This window comes from Penaeus chinensis, chromosome 2, assembly GCF_019202785.1.
Source record: "Penaeus chinensis breed Huanghai No. 1 chromosome 2, ASM1920278v2, whole genome shotgun sequence".
In the NCBI taxonomy this organism is placed as follows: domain Eukaryota; kingdom Metazoa; phylum Arthropoda; class Malacostraca; order Decapoda; family Penaeidae; genus Penaeus; species Penaeus chinensis.
In genome coordinates, this window is record NC_061820.1 from 253,658 (window position 1) to 273,657 (window position 20,000).

At 37.1% G+C, this 20,000-nt stretch overlaps 2 protein-coding genes across 2 annotated transcripts in view; one reads left to right on the top strand and one right to left on the bottom strand.

Annotated features, from left to right (window-relative positions):
- LOC125030893 overlaps positions 1-6,341 on the top strand; it is a 7,310-nt gene extending 969 nt beyond the window's left edge. The window contains exons 2-6 of the mRNA XM_047621228.1: positions 4,684-4,974; positions 5,082-5,188; positions 5,453-5,536; positions 5,722-5,902; positions 6,040-6,341. Coding sequence (XP_047477184.1) covers positions 4,684-4,974; positions 5,082-5,188; positions 5,453-5,536; positions 5,722-5,902; positions 6,040-6,189 — 813 coding nt within the window. The 3' untranslated portion in view covers positions 6,190-6,341. The remainder of the gene's footprint in view (positions 1-4,683; positions 4,975-5,081; positions 5,189-5,452; positions 5,537-5,721; positions 5,903-6,039) is intronic.
- LOC125030878 (acid phosphatase type 7-like) overlaps positions 1-20,000 on the bottom strand; it is a 34,205-nt gene that overhangs the window by 8,716 nt on the left and 5,489 nt on the right. Inside the window, exons 2-7 of the mRNA XM_047621206.1 lie at positions 10,746-10,864; positions 10,204-10,398; positions 9,072-9,204; positions 8,571-8,646; positions 8,265-8,362; positions 7,473-7,656 (exon numbers count right to left, since the gene is read on the bottom strand). Coding sequence (XP_047477162.1) covers positions 7,473-7,656; positions 8,265-8,362; positions 8,571-8,646; positions 9,072-9,204; positions 10,204-10,398; positions 10,746-10,860 — 801 coding nt within the window. The 5' untranslated portion in view covers positions 10,861-10,864. The remainder of the gene's footprint in view (positions 1-7,472; positions 7,657-8,264; positions 8,363-8,570; positions 8,647-9,071; positions 9,205-10,203; positions 10,399-10,745; positions 10,865-20,000) is intronic.

A 20,000-nucleotide genomic window follows, 5' to 3' on the forward strand; every position in this document is an offset into this window, starting at 1 on the left:
CATCATTTTCTAAGTCCCCCACTGTGTTTACCTTTGCAAGGACCAAAGCAAGTGTGATGCATAACTCATGACTGCACTTGTGAGAATAATTATTTTGTAATTACCAGCATCTGTTTTTCCGAATTCACATATGTAATGCGTGCCTTTACTTTTAATATACTTCTCTTACGTATTTTGGTAATCATTTTTATGCTATTATGTACAATAACCGGAAAATTTTCCGCGCATGTCAACCAAGAGTACAGTAAAATAAGTGTGTGGAGTGGATACCTTGACGAAAACTAAGACACTTTTCATCTATGGCAAAAGGTGTGCAAATCTAAAATAAGGGAGATACAGGACAGAGAAGACAGAAGATGGACCCTTCATTTTCTAAGTCCCCTTCCATGTTTACTTCGCAAAAGCCAAAACAAATGTGACGCGTAACTCATTACTGTGATCCATCAAGTAGTCCATGTATTGCTACGCGCTTGTGAGAAGGCTTATTTTGTCATTACTAGCATCAGTTTTCCCGAATTCATGTATGTAATGCTTTCGGTTAATTTTCCGACTATGACAATCGGGTCTTCCCTTACAATATTTATATCATCAGATTTGTCCTCGTGTGATGAGAACGAATCTGATGATAATCTCTGTCGGATTCTCCAGCCGACAATCTTGATGTGATTTGATAAGTCCCGATAGCAGGGGAGGGCATGAAGTAGATCAGGGAAATTACGGGGTAAAACGGGCTTAAATAAGCAAACTAGAGAACAGAAATGTGTAAAACAAGCACAAAAAATGCTTTAAATCGGCAAATGAAACTCTACGGACATTGCCGCCACATTTAAAAGTCAACGGACCGACGCGCCAATTTTCGAAAAACTCTATAAACCAACCTAACCTAACCCTGTGGGATTTATACACTACGATCTATATATGCCCCAATCCCTTTTTTCGGCATTTGGGGCACTTGTTGGGCTCAAATATCAGGCTTTGATTGAGAATAATGTCCATTTGTTCTGTATATCCACCAAAAGACTTTAAAAATGACACAGAGTCGACGCAGCACTTTCTCACTGAATGGTCGCTGGGACAACCTGTCAAATCTCCCGGTGAACATGCGCACAAGGTTATTGTTCAGAATAGCATAAATAATTGCCGAAAGACGTAAAAGATGTATAATAAAACTAGAAGAATGCATTACATACATGGATTCGGGAAAACAGACGCTAGTAATGACAAAATAAGACTTCTCACAAGCGCGTAGCAATACATGGACTACTTGATGGATCGCAGTAATGGGTTACGCGTCACATTTGTTTTGTTTTTCGCAAAGTAAACATGGAAGGGGACTTAGAAAATGAAGGGGCGATCTTCTCTCTTCCCTGTCCTTATTTTAGATTTGCGCACCTTTTGCCATAGATGAAAAGTGTCTTAGTTTTCGTCAAGGTATCCACTCCACACACTTATTTTACTGTACTCTTGGTTGACATGCGCGGAAAATTTTCCATGCATTCTTCTAGTTTTATTATACTTCTTTTACGTCTTTTGGTAATTATGTCCGTTATTCTGAACAATAACCTAGTGCGCATGCGTGTGTTCACCGGGAGATTTGACAGCTCGTGCGGCGGCCATTCAGTGAGAAATGTTTCGTTTTAAGTGCTGCGTCGACTCCGTGTCATTTTTAAAGTCTTTTGGTGGATATACAGGACAAATGGACATTATTCTCAATCAAAGCCTGATATTGGAGCACAACAAGTGCCCCAAATGCCGAAAAAAGGGATTAGAAATCAAGCAATTCTGACCATAGATGGTACTGAAGAAAAGTACAGTGTTTTGCTATATAACAGTATGTGGTTTTATCCATGGGGCAGAGCCAGAGCCAGATCATATTTCCTTATTGCCATGGGGTCCAGGGGGCATAGCACCCTGGTCAGATGGTTATATATTACTGCTGGGGTCCAGGGCATGTATACTACCACGGGTTCAGGAGGAATTAAAAACTCATTTCAGAAATCAACACATTGAACAGTTCCTACAAAGCATCAACAATAATACCTCAATGTCTGAGGTCTGGGGGGGGGAGGGGGGGTAAATTGACTCGGGGCAAACCAACTAGAACCCTGCGGTTACAAAGTCCTCTTGCACAAGCAGATATGCTCCTTAGTCAATGGGCTGGAGCGTCCAAATTGAGCTAATTTCCCACAAATATGCAGACTCACCTTAGTCTAAAATTGTACATAAATTTGCAATTGAGATTGGATGTTCTGATACCAACCCTTCAGACTTTGCAGAACATACCGAGTGGGAACTGAACAACATACTGATCAAAAGAAAAGTGAGAATGGAATTACCTATAGTGTACCTGGTAATCCACTTTTGCAACTGTATAGGTTAAGTTTTGTCACAAGGTATTTTGCCTTGCCCCTGGCCTCACAGTCTAATCATTCCTATACCAAAATCAAACACTGATAAATACTGCTGAATTTCAGTAACCTTATGTGTATGCAAAGTTCTAGAAAGGATATTTTTGAACAGACTCAGGTACACTTTATAAGGTCATTTATCTCACAGATTGTACAGATTTCTATTAGGATGTAGCACACAACATTGCTTTGCAGAGTACTTTTCAAGCTCAAAGTCAGGGAAGCACACTGTTTTCTATTGACCTTAAGTGAGCTTTTGACATTGCAAACAGATTAGTTATTCTAGAACAATTAGTAAGCTTTGGTATCTGGGGTAAATTATTGAGCTGGATTAGAATGTATCTTTCAAACAGATCTGCAAGTGTCTTGTTCAGGGGAGTGAGAAGTTCCACTTCACAATCTTTTGAACTTGGGATGCCAAGCTGGTAGCAGATATTCCACTTGGGGATGGTGAATCCATTATATGCTATGCTGATGATGTATGTGTCAGAGCATCATCACAAGAGAAGATGTAAATAATTCTAGACAATCTCACAGCAAGGGCTTATGAGTGTGGATTATTCATCTCCGCTGAGAAAACAATGGCTCTCAACCCATGTATCATACCCCTACCCACTTTTTGCATAGGTGACCAGGAGCTTGACATATGTTATATGATAAGTGTAAATATCCTGGGGTGAACATATATGATGCAGACCTGATCCTTTCCCTGAAGAAGAGACTCTGGGAGAGATTGAAGCCATTGGAAGTTCTTGTTGGAAGAGAACATGGCATCAATGTTAAGCTTGCTTGACTATTTTACTTGGCTTTTATAAGGTCATTTATCTCACAGATTGTACAGATTTCTATTAGGATGTAGCACACAACATTGCTTTGCAGAGTACTTTTCAAGCTCAAAGTCAGGGAAGCACACTGTTTTCTATTGACCTTAAGTGAGCTTTTGACATTGCAAACAGATTAGTTATTCTAGAACAATTAGTAAGCTTTGGTATCTGGGGTAAATTATTGAGCTGGATTAGAATGTATCTTTCAAACAGATCTGCAAGTGTCTTGTTCAGGGGAGTGAGAAGTTCCACTTCACAATCTTTTGAACTTGGGATGCCAAGCTGGTAGCAGATATTCCACTTGGGGATGGTGAATCCATTATATGCTATGCTGATGATGTATGTGTCAGAGCATCATCACAAGAGAAGATGTAAATAATTCTAGACAATCTCACAGCAAGGGCTTATGAGTGTGGATTATTCATCTCCGCTGAGAAAACAATGGCTCTCAACCCATGTATCATACCCCTACCCACTTTTTGCATAGGTGACCAGGAGCTTGACATATGTTATATGATAAGTGTAAATATCCTGGGGTGAACATATATGATGCAGACCTGATCCTTTCCCTGAAGAAGAGACTCTGGGAGAGATTGAAGCCATTGGAAGTTCTTGTTGGAAGAGAACATGGCATCAATGTTAAGCTTGCTTGACTATTTTACTTGGCTTTTATAAGGTCAGTTGTAGACTACCATGCACTATACTTGTTGCAATGTAAGTAATCAGTAAGTAATAAATAGTTTGGAGGTAGTGCAAAATGAAGCCATGAGGATTATCCTTTGTGCCTTGAGAACAGCAAGGAGTGTGAACATAAGGTCAGAACTAAACCTACTATCCATTTCTGACAGAATAATGTTTATTTCCATCATATTTGGGGTCAAAGCTCTGAAGGAACCCTTGTATCTTTCAGATTTCCAAAAACAACTACAACATAAAACAAGCAGATATGACTAATCACACACACATATGTGCCTCTGATACACCAAATCTCCATGAACATTACAGAGCTCAATGTTTCAATTAGTAAAATACCAAAGGGTCGATCCATTCCACCATGGAAAGATTCAACATTGATCATGCACCTTACATGTCTACCACAAAAACCAGTGTACATAACTGCATGTTAGAGCAAATCACATTAGCAATGGTAAAGGAACACACAGAAGCTATGGGCGATGATGTATACATACGAGAGTAATAGAAGTAATAACATGTCACTCAGTATTCTGTATACAAATTTTCTGCTTATTCTCAAATTGAATCCTTTGTATGGTTGCAACATTACAGACTGGTATGAACTGTGATAGATGGCTGGGAAATTTATGATCTCAAATTCAGCAATATCATTGCATAAGGTATGTTAGCAATGATAACCAGCCACATTCTACTTAACTGAAAGTTTCACAAGTTAAAATTAAATGAAGCAATAATCTTCCCTTTCTATCAAACAGAAGCGCTTTCAGGACGAGGAAGACAGTCAGAACAAAACAAGCAAACAAACAGATGCAACTGAACCAGCCAAAAAAAACACTTCAGGATTGGCAGAACTTCAAGCTTCCATTGAAGTCACCCATGCTTGTCAGGCCATAAAAATTACAACACTTGGCATGTGTTATGTGCCACAAAAGAAGGACAGCAATCTACCCATGCAACAGCTGCCAATGATGCAAATGAAGGACAACAAGAGAAATTATTATCAGACATCTCTGAACAGTCCTTTTTCTAAATCATTGAATGTTGTGGTATGTGATACTTCTTCTGTGAAATGTAATCATTTGTTACCACAGTAGAATAACTTTACATGGAAATGTTCTTTGCAATAAAGTAACACTAATCATATTTTTGACAGATAGCTGGGAATAAGAGTGTTGGAGATATCATCAAAACTGAGTTGATATGTTATCAAGCACAGTTGTCCATGAGGAAAAAGCATATGTCTGATATCAACTTGAAAGTGTATGTGAGAATTTTAATTTTTTTTTTTTTTTTTACTATTTCACTGAAAAGATTAGCCATACATTGAACTGTGACTGCATTATGATCAAATAAAGTTGTAGAAAGTTTATTTAACTTAACACTTAAGCTTATTTACACAAGTATTTAGAAATGTCATTCTGGATCATATATTTATTTTCAATAACAACTTTTTCTGCTTGATACCATTTGAATAGTCATTATGAGATTATACTTGTCACTAAATTGGTATTGCATTATTTACAGGGACAATGCAGACAAGCCAACTATGGATATGTTGCAAAAAGGAAATTTCTTCATTTTCTTAGTATGCTTTGAAATAATATCAAGGTATGTACAATCACAATTCTATAAATTACTTCAATTTTATTATTGATTTAAACAGAGGGAAAGGAATTTAATACTGGATATTTGTTTAGTGCAATAATAATGAAAAACTATAGAACATTTACCATTTATCGGTAATTTGCATATATCTTAACAAAAATTGGTTAATTTTCACAAATATTTTACAGTTTGCAAACCATTTCAAATGTCCTGGACAACTTGAGCATAATTGGGGCAAAGCCAAATATAAATGGACTGGTGCTGGCTGTCTTTCCTTCTGAGGAGATGTACAAAAGTGTTCTCACCCTAGAGGAATTTCACAACTTTATGGATGAGCATCAGCTTGTCCATTTCTGGTGGTCAAATTCAGTAAGTGGTAGGAAGTCTTAGTTACAAATATTTGTGTGTGTGTGGGAGGGGGGGGGGGATATATTGATAATTTGCCTATTTTCCTTGACGGGTAACATTTCTTTCTTTCTTACTGTGTAACCCTTTTCTTCTTTCAGGGAAGAGCTCAGAAAAAGCAGGTTATAAAGAAGTTACTCAATCACATCCATACTAGTATGGGTTTCACCTCTGGAACATCTTGCTTAATGAAGACTGTTGTATTAAGAGGAATCAAGGAGTACCAAGAACAAGAGGAAACTCTTGCATAGGTTTATATGCAACTAATACTGATTTTCTTTGGCTAGAAGCAAATTTTACATCATTTCCTCTCTCTCTCTTTAATCCAATAGAAATTTAAGGTTTCATTTACAATAGGGATAAAACTATTTTTCTAGACAAATAAAGATTTGTGTGTACATAGTATAATGGTTTAAATAATTTATTTAATATCCTTAGTTGCAATCCACATTTAACCTTTGAAAAGACATAATAACCAGAATAATAAATGGTAGTCTCAAAAATATACTTCAATAGCCACATTTAATAAATTTAATTTAAGTATCTGGCCATTTTTTGTATATGCTGCTTCTTTCATTCTTTTTCAATTAATACAGAAATAGCACTAATTGTGAAAAATATTGAAAAGAAAGGATAAATTCCCAAATGAAAGAGGTTTAACTGACCCTCTCCCTCCCCACTTCAATTTTGTTTAAAAAACCAGCAACAATTTATTAATCACTTAATATCATTTTTGATGTACCAAACGAGCTAGCCATAAATGGAAAATTCCCAATGCATGCCAACAAGCACAGTACTGGCCAATTTTTAATACTGCAATTGATGCGTTATGGTATTCTAGGCAAAGCCCTAGGCCTATCATTACTACAGCAGATGAAAAAAGTCAAGTGGGATCATGGTAGGTATGTAAAATATTAATTGCAAGAAAAAAAAAAATCAATAATAATTTTGAGTTGTTAATTGCCCCTACCCTATTTTCTAATCTCATGCTCCATTTTTTTGCAAACTATTAGAAAAAACAAGAATGAAATTCATATGTCTTTTTCCTTGTTGAAATATTATTAGGTGAGACAAAGACATAAGCAGCATCACATTAACATCAAATTACATAACAATTTTGACAAAGCACAAGACATGAAGTAAATATCCAAGAATTGCATGCTCTATGGAGTGGTCACTGCACAGTGGCCACTAACTTTAATTACTCTTGTTTGTTTTCTAGCTGCTTCAATTATTACATATGAATTTAAATTACTTTGCTGTTTAGCAGGTTAGATTAAAGATAAATCAATGATACTAACAACTATCATAAACGATATTGGTAATGATAATAATAGTGATATCAGACAGGACTAGTAGCTGACTCCATTGTGATTAAGAACTTGTAGAGCCATTTACATATGAAAAAATAATAAATTACGCAGAACCGCAGTGGAGTGCATGTATGCAAGCATTCCCGGCATCAACTGATTAATCCTTCAAGTGCCTCAGTTTTCACTGTATCATAAGCTATTAACATACTCCTATAATTTACCTCCAAGTCCTTGATGAGCCAGTCATACTGACGAGAGAGAGGTTTGAGGCCATACTCCAGGAAATAATATGCCTCAGTGTTAACAGCAATAAAATGAACTGGACCCATGTTCCAACTGAAGAAAAGGTTTTCCGTGTCCTCATGGTTGGGCATGCTGAATCTTGCTCTGTAGTTACTGAAGTTGCTATAGAAGAGACACATATTTGTTGTGCAATGTATAGTATTGACATACATATTTTAAGTTTCCATATTGTTTACCTAACTTTGCAATAGAGGCCTCTAGCCAGCTCAACTGACAAACAAATGCTGACATATTATGAGTGCAAAAATCACAAAATCACAGGAAATTGCTAAGCAACAACTTCCGTAGCCAGAAAAATGTATAACCTACTACTAGTTAATATAAGACAGGGTTTGAATGAAATCTATTGTTTTGGGATTTATTCAAGTGAAGTGATGCAGCATCAGTATCCTGTGACAGGACTAAGGTAACATGAAAAAACACATGGTGGTTAATATCCTCCTTTTCTCTTTTTATCTTGCTCTCTTTCTCATTATCTTTCTCTTTTTTCACTCTTCCTCTTTCTTTTTTTGCCACTTCTTTAATCTAGATCTGTCTCATTATACACACAAGTCAAACTGAGATGGAGGTAGTATCGCAATATCCAGCCTCTAGCATAACACCTAATATATAAAGTTTACATTTCATTTTCATGACGAGTGAAATGACCATTCAAAACAATCAAAGTCAGATAAACATGAAAAAAAAAGAAGTACAAGAGGAAAACTTACTACATCTGCTCGTGGTTACCAGGACAAGTCAGATAAGGCACATATGCAGCAATGGGTTGAATCTGTCGCATGAATTCGTCTCCGACACGAGCATTGTCCTTTTGGGAGAATGAACAGATGGTGTTGTTAAGACAACAGGCTTTCAAATCTAATACCACATCACCTAGCAAAGATTTGCAAGAGCTATAAGCAAACATACTCACATTGAATATATAGTTTACATGCATAACACATTCAGCATACTTACACACCAAGTCAACAAATTTCCTTTAATTAATAGAGTAAATTTTTACAGAGATATCTTACCGAGTCCATGTTGTATGCAAAGTCTCCCACGTGAATCACAGCATCATACATTCCTCTCTGGACCTCTTCCTGTAACCTGAAAACAAGAAACGGAAAAGAAAAACAGATTGGAAAGCTTAACAAAATACTGATAATAATAAAAGAAAAAGAAAATGGAAAAATAAATAGATAATGATTATGTGATGATGTAATAAAAATAACAATAAATAAATTAATGATAATAAAAGAATATATAACTCATGATGATAATGATAAAAATAATATATATATATATATATATACAAATGTAAAAAGATGTTGGTACAGCATAGGTTAGCACACAGTGAGACCTGAATATATTCTTCCTAATGTTAGGCTGATTAAAAATGATAATTATAAATGTATTTATATGAACTTGGGCAACCACAGGTGCCTTATAAAATATTAAAAAAATAAATAAAATAATTAATTACCAATTCACAGAATAAGTTCCATTTTTAATACACATACACAATGACATACCTTGGCAGAGACTGAGCATTGACTGCTCCCATGTCACCATACATAGCTACTGACACAGGCCAGTCAGTCCCATTCTTCCAGGTCTTGAAAACAAACAGTTCTGACCAACCCAGCTGACTGCCACAGTGGTAGACTGTCAAGGAAGAAAAACATTATTGATACTTTTCTTTAACATGGATCAATTTAATTTTTTTTAATATCAAGGAAAAAGAATAACTTTCGAAAGCTAGTAATTGCCGCATTTCTACTTTGTATCATCCCTTTTGAAACATATGAAGAGATGCACCATATTTTACTGGTGCAGCATAGGGAAAATACAAATGACCATGTCAATACTTTACTGATCCTACTTTGTTTATTTCTAACAGCTTTCTAATGAATGTTTTCATCTTTTCCAGAGATCAAGCATTTAACCCCTTGCCGACAGGTACGACGGGTAGACACGTGCTATGCCCACTGTTAGTACTTATTTGATTGTTTTTACACATAGATGGCTATACTTGTACAAAGTCACAAATGAACCAGTTATGAGTACTGCCCGTCTCGCCTGTTCACCCTTTTCTTTGATTAACGAAATATTTTACGTTATCTTATTTTGCTGTTACTAATATTAAAAAAGATTATGATAATTATAATGTTTATAATAAAAATAACACCATCAATATTCATAGCACTAGTAAAAAAAAAATCTGTTTTTCCCACCAATTCAAATCAGGTACGTTCACAAGGTCTACTAATTGACTCCTTTGTGGCTAAGCACTAGCAGAGCCATCTATGGGCAGACATTTCACACAAAAAATATAGAAAATGGGCACAGCATTTACCCCATTTTTTTGTTAATTTTCCCTGGGGGCATTGGGTTAAGTACAGTCAGTGATTCTCTTTCTTTAGAATAAGAAAACTAAAACAAAAACAGTTTCTATGAAATCATTACCAATCCTGCAAAAAAAATCATCTAAATTCCATTTCACTTAATTCATATGAAGACAAAAACCTCTCTCCCCACATCATAAAAACACTTACATAAATCACAATTTTAAGTAGTTTTTTTCAAGTTCACAAAAAATGCATCTCATCATATCCTAATAACATAATGCTAGAGACTCCCCAGCTTTAAAACCAAAGGACTCACAATACATAGTGTCTGGATGCAGATCCTTCAGTATGACCCTATGCATCCACAAGTTCCTGTGTTCACTGCCACCATCTGTGAACTGGGTACTGCTTCCTGTGGCCGTTTCGGTCAGCCCAGCATTCCCAAATTCAACGACACTTGAGGGAGTGTCAGAGAAGGTGGTCCAAGTAATAACCATGTCCTTGGAAGTCTCTGTGAGCAGCAGGAAAAGGATAATTAGTGAGTGGTTTTCTAAACTGAGAGGAGATTATTAATTGTTTTTTTCTATACTACTTATAATTTGGATACTAAATGTAATACAGTTTTTTTCTTTTATACTGGCGGTTATTTATGGAAAGTTATACAATTGTAATGTACCTGATAATGAGCCAAAGAATTTAGATTGTAGTAAGAATGAACAAGCTGGAACTTTTTAAAACTTCTGAAGATTTTAAAAGACCTTTTATGTCACCTCTATTCCCAAGTCATTATCAATAATAGTAGTGATAAAAATTAGAATTAATAATAAGAAAAACAATAACAATGATCATTATCATTACCTCCAATAACTATGTGTACATGCTGTGGCTGATAGTCATCAATTCTGTTTTCCGCTGACGTTAACAATAACCCACTTAATATGGGCAGAATGACCCATGATGTGAAGGACCTCATCCTGCTGTGAATGAAAAGAATCAAATTAGCATTCAACAAGTCCTGAAAGATGAAAATGAGGGAGGAAAGGAAACTATGAGGGTGACGGAAAAATAGAATGACAAGAATAAAAAAGAAAAAGGAAGAAAGGGAAGAAAGTGCGTGAAAGTGCAGTGCAGTGGCAGTAGTAATGAGTGTGACTGACTGACTGACTGACAGACAGACAGACAGACAGACAGACAGACAGACAGACAGACAGACAGACAGATAGATAGAGACAGATAGACAGATAGATAGAGACAGACAGATACAAACAGATAGACAGAGGCAGACAGATAGACAGATAGACATACAAAGACAGACAGTCAAACAGAGACAGAGGCAAAGAGACACAGACAGACAGATATAAAATGAGAGAGTGACAAAGAGTCAGGGCAAGAGAGACATAGAGGATAGGAGAGAGAGAGAGAGAGAGAGAGAGAGAGAGAGAGAGAGAGAGAGAGAGAGAATGAATATGAGTGAGAGAGAGAGAGAGAGAATATGAGTGAGAGAGAGAGAGAGAGAGAATATGAGTGAGAGAGAGAGAGAGAGAATATGAGTGAGAGAGAGAGAGAGAGAATATGAGTGAGAGAGAGAGAGAGAATATGAGTGTGAGAGAGAGAGAGAGAATATGAGTGTGAGAGAGAGAGAGAGAGAGAATATGAGTGTGAGAGAGAGAGAGAGAGAATATGAGTGTGAGAGAGAGAGAGAGAGAGAGAATATGAGTGTGAGAGAGAGAGAGAGAGAGAGAATATGAGTGTGAGAGAGAGAGAGAGAGAGAATATGAGTGTGAGAGAGAGAGAATATGAGTGAGAGAGAAAGAGAATATGAGTGAGCGAGAGAGAGAGAGAGAATATGAGTGAGATTTGATTTGATTTGATAACATTTATTTACAGAACAGTGTACATGCCCCGCAAAAAGCCAGGGTAAGATACCAAAGCATCTATCCAAACTGGCTGTGCTTCTATTTTTGTAGAGGGCCATCAGTCAAACATTAGTGTCACATACATGCCTGAAGGGCTGTGCTATTATCACTGTATTAAATTATCATCTGGCTGGTAAAAAAACGTTTGTATCACTAATCATGTCAAAGACAAGACCAGTGTCTATAATAAAGTTAATATAATCAACAAGTGCTAATCTGTGAACAGTACTACTTGATCGATAGGATGTAGTCTTTATGCAACAGAGTAAGTAATGAGTGAGATTATGCAACTTGGGTGCCTTGCACAGTTTGCAGTGGTGATATGAAACAGGTTTTGCATCCAAAACTGCATCCTGTACATATTGTATAGTGTACTGATATCCTATGTGTAGCCTAGTTAATGTAACCTGTTGTCTCCTAGACAGTCCATGATAGACTTTATAGGGTTTGTCTAAATTTGATGTCCCAGCAATACTCTCGTAATGCCAGACAGTACCATGTCCATTTTTTTTTTTTCATCTTTTCAGTGGTCCATACCTGACCCTCATAATCTCTAAGACAGTTGATAACTCGTTTTTTCATTTGATTGAGAGATAGTGGTATTACATAATATGGATCTTCATGGGAAAGTGCTTACCTGGCTAAATGATCAACCCTATCACATAGTGATAATCCTATATGAGAGGGTATCCAGTATAGTGACACTTGAGTACCCCATTCTGATAGTTTGGAAATTTGGTGAAGGATATTCCTAGTTATCATGTTTTCTGGATTAAATGCAGTAAGCCTGTGGAGAGCGCCTTGGCTGTCTGTAAAGACAGCCAGGTGTCGCTGCTGCTCACTACCTTTCTTAATGGCATGATGTATAGCTACTGACTCGGCACCAGTTGTGCTTGTCCAGTTGGAAATGCACACACTTTCTTCAAGATCTATATCAGGAATTAGCACACCAATCCCTGTTGCTCCATGAGGATCAGTGGAGGCATCACAGTAGATTGCAAGTGGGGGCGTACCATGAGAGGGATGTAGAATGCCATCTATATATTTCAAGTAGTGAGCTTTTAGTTCCATTTTTGAAGCCAAAGATTTAGACCCTATTAATTTATCAATATAAGCATGTACATGAGTTCTGTGCCAAGGAGAAGCAATTACTGTATCTGGAATATTAATAGCTTCGTTGTTCCATACATTGAAGAACATGATAGTATGAGCAGTTTAAGTTTTCCATTGTAAGTTGGACTGTATGAGATTGGAGTATCGAGGTCGGGCATACCTAACTCTATAATTTATCTCATTTGATAGGATATTAGAGATTTGTGGTCTAGGCTGAAGCTGCAGGAGTCTGATGCCAAGTATGGTGTTAACTTGCATGACACGACTGTGAATAGAAGGGAGGTCTAACTCTTTCCTCATGACGAGAACTTTAGCAGTCATTGGGCATCCAAGTATAATTCTCATGGCCTTGTTCTGTAAAACTTCAAGGGGTTTGAAGGCATTCGGTGGCAGCATACTAAGAACTGGGCATGCATTGTCAAATACTCCCTTAAAATCTATGAAGTAAGAAGACTGTGCATTACGTCCATTTAGGTACTGTGCTAGACACATTTGTGTTCCTCTCCCTTTTTGAAAGCCAAAGACAGAGGGATGGATCATGTCTTTGATCTGGTGGAGTAAACGAGTAAGGAGAATTCTTTCACAGGTTTTAGACAGGCAGGACGTCAGAGAAATCGGCCTATATTCATCAGGCCGTCCTGGTTTTGGAATGGGAATGATGGTTACCTGTTTCCAATTGAGAGAGAGAAAGAGAATATGAGTGAGAGAGAGAGAGAGCATATGAGTGAGAGCAAGTGAGAGAGAGAACATGAGTGAGATCGAGTGAGAGAGAGAACATGAGTGAGAGCGAGTGAGAGAGAGAACATGAGTGAGAGAGAGAGAATATGAGTGAGAGAGAGAATATGAGTGAGAGAGAGAGAATATGAGTGAGAGAGAATATGAGTGAGAGAGAGAAAGAATATGAGTGAGAGTGAGAGAGAGAATATGAGTGAGAGAGAGAATATGAGTGAGAGAAAAAGAATATGAGTGAGAGAGAGAATATGACAGAGAGAATATGAGTGAGAGATAGAATATGAGAGATAATATGAGTGAGAGAGAGAATATGAGTGAGAGAGAGAATATGAGAGATAGAGATAATATGAGAGAAAGAATATGAGAGAGAGCGAATATAAGAGAGAGAGAATATGAGAATATGAGACAGAGAGAGACAGAGAGAGAGAATATGAGAGAGGGACAGAATATGAGAAAGGGAGAGAAAATGAGAGATAGAGAGAATATGAGAGAGAAAGAATATGACAGAGAGAGAGAGAATATAAGAAAGAGAGAGATAGAGAATATGAGAGAGAGAGAATATGAGAAAAAAGAGAAATTGAGAGAAAAGAGAATATGAGAGAAAAAGAGAATATGAGACAGAGAGATAGAATATGAGAAAGAGACAGAGAGAGAGAGAATGTGAGAAAGAAACAGAGAGAGAGAATATGAGAAAGAAACAGAGAGAGAGAATATGAGAGAAAGAGAGAGAATAAGAGATAGAGAGAGGGGAGGGGGAGAAAGAGAGAGAACAAGAATATGAGAGAGAGAATATGAGTGAGAAAGAGAGAATATGAGTGAGAGAGAGATAATATGAGTGAGAGAGAGAGAGAATATGAGTGAGAGAGAGCGAGAGAGAGAGAGAATATGAGTGAGAGAGAGAGAATATGAGTGCAAGAGAGAGAGAGAATATGAGTGCAAGAGAGAGAGAATATGAGTGAGAGAGAGAGGATATGAGAGAGAGAAAAAAGAGAGAAAGAGAGAGGATATGAGAGAGAGAGAGAGGATATGAGAGAGAGAGAGAGAATATGAGAGAGAGAGAAAATATGAGAGAGAGAGAGGGGGGGATATGAGAGAGAGAGAGAGATAGAGGATATATGGGAGAGAGAGAGAGATAGAGGATATATGGGAGAGAGAGAGAGATAGAGGATATATGAGAGAGAGAGAGAGGATATGAGAGAGAGAGAGAGGATATGAGAGAAAGAGAGAGAATATGAGAGAGAGAATATGAGAGAAAGAGAGAGAATATGAGAAAGAGAGATTATGAGAGAGAGAGAAAATATGAGAAAGAGAGAGAGAATATGAGAAAGAGACAGAGAGAGAGAGAATATGAGAAAGAGAGAGAGAATGTGAGAAAGAAACAGAGAGAGAGAGAATATGAGAAAGAGACAGAGAGAATATGAGAGAAAGAGAGAGGGGGGGAGAAAGAGAGAGAAAGAATATGAGTGAGAGAGAGAGAATATGAGAGAGAGAGAAAAAAAGAGAGAGAGAGAATATGAGAGATAGAGATAATATGAGAGAAAGAATAGGAGAGAGAGAGCGAATATAAGAGAGAGAGAATATGAGAGATAGAGAGAATATGAGAATATGAGACAGAGAGAGACAGAGGGAGAGAATATGAGAGAGGGACAGAATATGAGAAAGGGAGAGAAAATGAGAGATAGAGAGAATATGAGAGAAAGAATATGACAGAGAGAGACAGAGAGAGAGAGAGAATATAAGAAAGAGAGAGAGAATATGAGAGAGAGAATATGAGAAAAAAGAGAAATTGAGAGAAAAGAGAATATGAGAGAGAAAGAGAATATGAGAGAGAGAGATAGAATATGAGAAAGAGACAGAGAGAGAGAGAGAATGTGAGAAAGAGACAGAGAGAGAGAGAATGTGAGAAAGAAACAGAGAGAGAATATGAGAAAGAGACAGAGAGAGAGAATATGAGAGAAAGAGAGAATATGAGATAGAGAGAGGGGGGGGGGAGAAAGAGAGAGAGCAAGAATATGAGTGAGAGAGAGAATATGAGTGAGAAAGAGAGAATATGAGTGAGAGAGAGATAATATGAGTGAGAGAGATAATATGAGTGAGAGATAATATGAGTGAGAGAGAGAGAATATGAGTGAGAGAGAGCGAGAGAGAGAGAATCTGAGTGAGAGAGAGAATATGAGTGCAAGAGAGAGAGAGAATATGAGTGCAAGAGAGAGAGAGAATATGAGTGAGAGAGAGAATATGAGAGAGAGAGGATATGAGAGAGAGAGAGAATATGAGAGAGAGGGGGGGGGATATGAGAGAGAGAGAGGGGGGGGTATGAGAGAGAGATAGAGGATATATGAGAGAGAGAGAGATATAGAGGATATATGAGAGAGAGAGAGATATAGAGGATATATGAGAGAGAGAGAGAGAGAGAGAGAGGATATGAGAGAGAGAGAGAATATAAGAGAGAGAGAGAATATGAGAGAGAGAGAGAATATGAGAGAGAGAGAGAATGAGAGAGAGAGAGAATATGAGAGAGAGAGAATATGAGAGAGAGAGAGAATATGAGAGAGAGAGAATATGAGAGAGAGAGAGAATATGAGAGAGATAGTTAAGGTTTAGTTTTGATTCCATTTATTACAATGGATATTCTTGGTGTGACATACTGTCTGTTTAATTTTGCTTCTAAACTATCCCCTGTGTGGAATGGCCGGGGTTACCATCCACTGGCGGCGAGGGATTCGAACGCAGGTCAGCAAGATTGCTAGACGAGAACACTACCGCTGCACCACACAGCACACATAGAGAGAGATTATGAGAGAGAGAATATGAGAGAGAGAGAATATGAAAGAGAGGGAGAGAGAGAGAGAGAATATGAGAAAGAGACAGAGAGAGAGAGAATATGAGAAAGAGACAGAGAGAGTGAGAGAATATGAGAAAGAGACAGAGAGAGAGAGAATATGAGAAAGAGACAGAGAGAGAGAGAGAGAATATGAGAAAGAGACAGAGAGAGAGAGAGAATATGAGAAAGAGACAGAGAGAGAGAGAATATGAGAAAGAGACAGAGAGAGAGAATATGAGAAAGAGAGAAAGAGAGAATATGAGAGAAAGAGAGAATATGAGAGAAAGAGAGAATATGAGAGAGAGAGAGAGAATGAGAGAGAGAGAGAATATGAGAGAGAAAGAATATGAGAGAGAGAGAATATGAGAGAGAGAGAGAATATGAGAGAGAGTGAGAATATGAGAGAGATAGTTAAAGTTTAGTTTTGATTCTATTTATTACAATTGATATTCTTGGTGTGACATACTGTCTGTTTAATTTTGCTTCTAAACTATCCCCTGTGTGGAATGGCCGGGGTTACCATCCACTGGCGGCGAGGGATTCGAACGCAGGTCAGCAAGATTGCTAGACGAGAACACTACCGCTGCACCACACAGCACACATAGAGAGAGATTATGAGAGAGAGAATATGAGAGAGAGAGAATATGAAAGAGAGAGAGAGAGAGAATATGAGAAAGAGAGAGAATATGAGAAAGAGACAGAGAGAGAGAGAGAGAGAGAGAATATGAGAAAGAGACAGAGAGAGAGAGAGAGAGAATATGAGAAAGAGACAGAGAGAGAGAGAGAGAGAATATGAGAAAGAGACAGAGAGAGAGAGAGAATATGAGAAAGAGACAGAGAGAGAGAATATGAGAAAGAGAGAGAGAGAATATGAGAGAAAGAGAGAATATGAGAGAGAGAGAGAGAGAATGAGAGAGAGAGAGAGAATATATGAGAGAGAGAGAATATATGAGAGAGAGAGAATATATGAGAGAGAGAGAATATATGAGAGAGAGAGAGAATATATGAGAGAGAGAGAATATAGGAGAGGAAGAGAGAATATGAAAGAGATAGAGAGAGAATATGAAAACGATAGAGAGAGAATATGAAAGAGATAGAGAGAGAATATGAAAGAGATAGAGAGAGAATATGAAAGAGATAGAGAGAGAATATGAAAGAGATAGAGAGAGAATATGAAAGAGATAGAGAGAGAATATGAAAGAGATAGAGAGAGAATATGAAAGAGATAGAGAGAGAATGTGAAAGGGATATAGAGAGAATATGAAAGAGATAGAGAGAGAATATGAGAGAGAGAGAATATGTAAGAGAGAATATATGAGAGAGAGAGAATATGAGAGAGAGAGAGAATATGAGAGAGAGAGAGAGAATATGAAAGAGATAGAGATATAATATGAAAGAGATAGAGATAGATATGAAAGAGATAGAGAGAGAATATGAAAGAGATAGAGAGAGAATATGAAAGAGATAGAGAGAGAATATGAAAGAGATAGAGAGAGAATACAAAAGAGATAGAGAGAGAATATGAAAGAGAGAGAGAGAGAATATGAAAAGGATAGAGAGAGAATATGAAAGAGATAGAGAGAGAATATGAGAGAGAGAGAGAGAATATGAGAGAGAGAGAGAGAATATGAGAGAGAGAGAGAATATGAGAGAGAGAGAGAATATGAGAGAGAGAGAATATGAGAGAGAGAGAGAATATGAGAGAGAGATAGAGAATATGAGAGAGAATCTGAAAGAGAGAGAGAGAGAATATGAAAGAGAGAGAGAATATGAAAGAGAGAGAGAGAATATGAAAGAGATAGAGAGAGAATATGAAAGAGATAGAGAGAGAATATGAAAGAGATAGAGAGAGAATATGAGAGATAGAGAGAGATTATGAAAGAGATAGAGAGAGATTATGAAAGAGATAGAGAGAGATTATGAAAGAGATAGAGAGAGAATGTGAAAGGGATAGAGAGAGAATATGAGAGAGAGAGAATATGAGAGAGAGAGAGAGAGAGAATATATGAGAGAGAGAGAATATGAGAGAGAGAATATTAGAGAGAGAGAGAATATGAGAGAGAGAATATGAGAGAGAGAGAGAATATGAGAGAGAGAGAGAATATGAGAGAGAGAGAGAGAGAATATGAGAGAGAGAGAATATGAGAGAGAGAGAAGAGAGAATATGAAAGAGAGAGAGAGAATATGAAAGAGAGAGAGAGAATATGAAAGAGAGAGAGAGAATATGAAAGAAAGAGAGAGAATATGAAAGAGAGAGTCAAAGCCAAAGTCAAAGTCAAAATACATTATTCCATTACTTATAATGGTTCTTCTTTTTACATAGATTGTGGCATCGCACAGTAATTCAGAATAAGTAGAAACAATGGCAAATACATTGGTGGGGGAGATATAAAATAAAATTAAATAGAATATGATGGTCACATCATTAGAAATAGAGTTGCATGGTTTGGCTTTGTATGTAAAGGCCTTATGTCATTGACAATTTAAGAGATACTCCTTTAATTTCTTTTTGAAAGTAATCAGGTTAGAGGTGTTTCTAATGTTTTGTGGTAGGTTGTTCCAGATCTTGGGTCCTCGGATTTGCATTTGCTTTGACCCTGTTTCCGTGTATGATCTTTTGATGTGCAGAGATTTAATCTGCCTGGTTTGGAAGCCTATTTTGTTACCAATTGTTTGTAGAGGCATTAACCAATGAGGATAATTGCCCTTAATGACATTTTTGAGGAACTTTTAACCATTCAAATTTTTTCAAGTGGGGGTTATGTGGTCATGTTTATTTATGTTGCCTATTGCCACTCTTGCGGCAAAGTTTTGTAGTTTTTGTGTTTTTTGTATTTGAGTTTTGTTGGTTGAGCCCCATATGTCGGAGCAGTAGTTTATAATACTTAGTGAAAGTGTTTGTACAACAATAATTCTCGTCTCAGTGGGGATTTTGTTTTTAATGTGATTTAGGTATATCAGTGTGCCCACCTCTTTTTTGTGAATGTTGTCTATGTGTGTTTCGAAAGTCATGTATCTGTCTATGTGTACACCTAGATTTTTCACAGTAATGCTTGGTTTGATATGATAGCCTTCAAATTCTATGATTGTGTTTATGGGTATTTTGTCTATGGTTTGCCGACTGCCTATAAAGATGCATTGGGTTTTATCGGGATTTAGTTTGAGGCCGTTGTTGTCAAAATACATCTTTGCTTCTGTAAGTCTGTTGCGTATTTTTTATCAATTCATATCAATTGCTTACCGGGGCAGTGTGAAGAAACTGAGAGTCATCAGCATATTGGACAAGGAGACAGTTGTTTGCAATGTTTGATAGATTGTTTATGAATATAGTGAACAGGATCGGGCCTAATATGGAGCCTTGTGAGACACCTAAAGAGAATGTTTTTTTAGTTGACATATTGTTATGAATTTTGACTGACTGCATTCTTGTAAATAGATAACTTCTGAACCAATAGTTGTCTATTCCATGATTTTTCAATTTGTTAAGCAGGATTTTATGGCTGACACTGTCAAACGCTTTTGACAGAT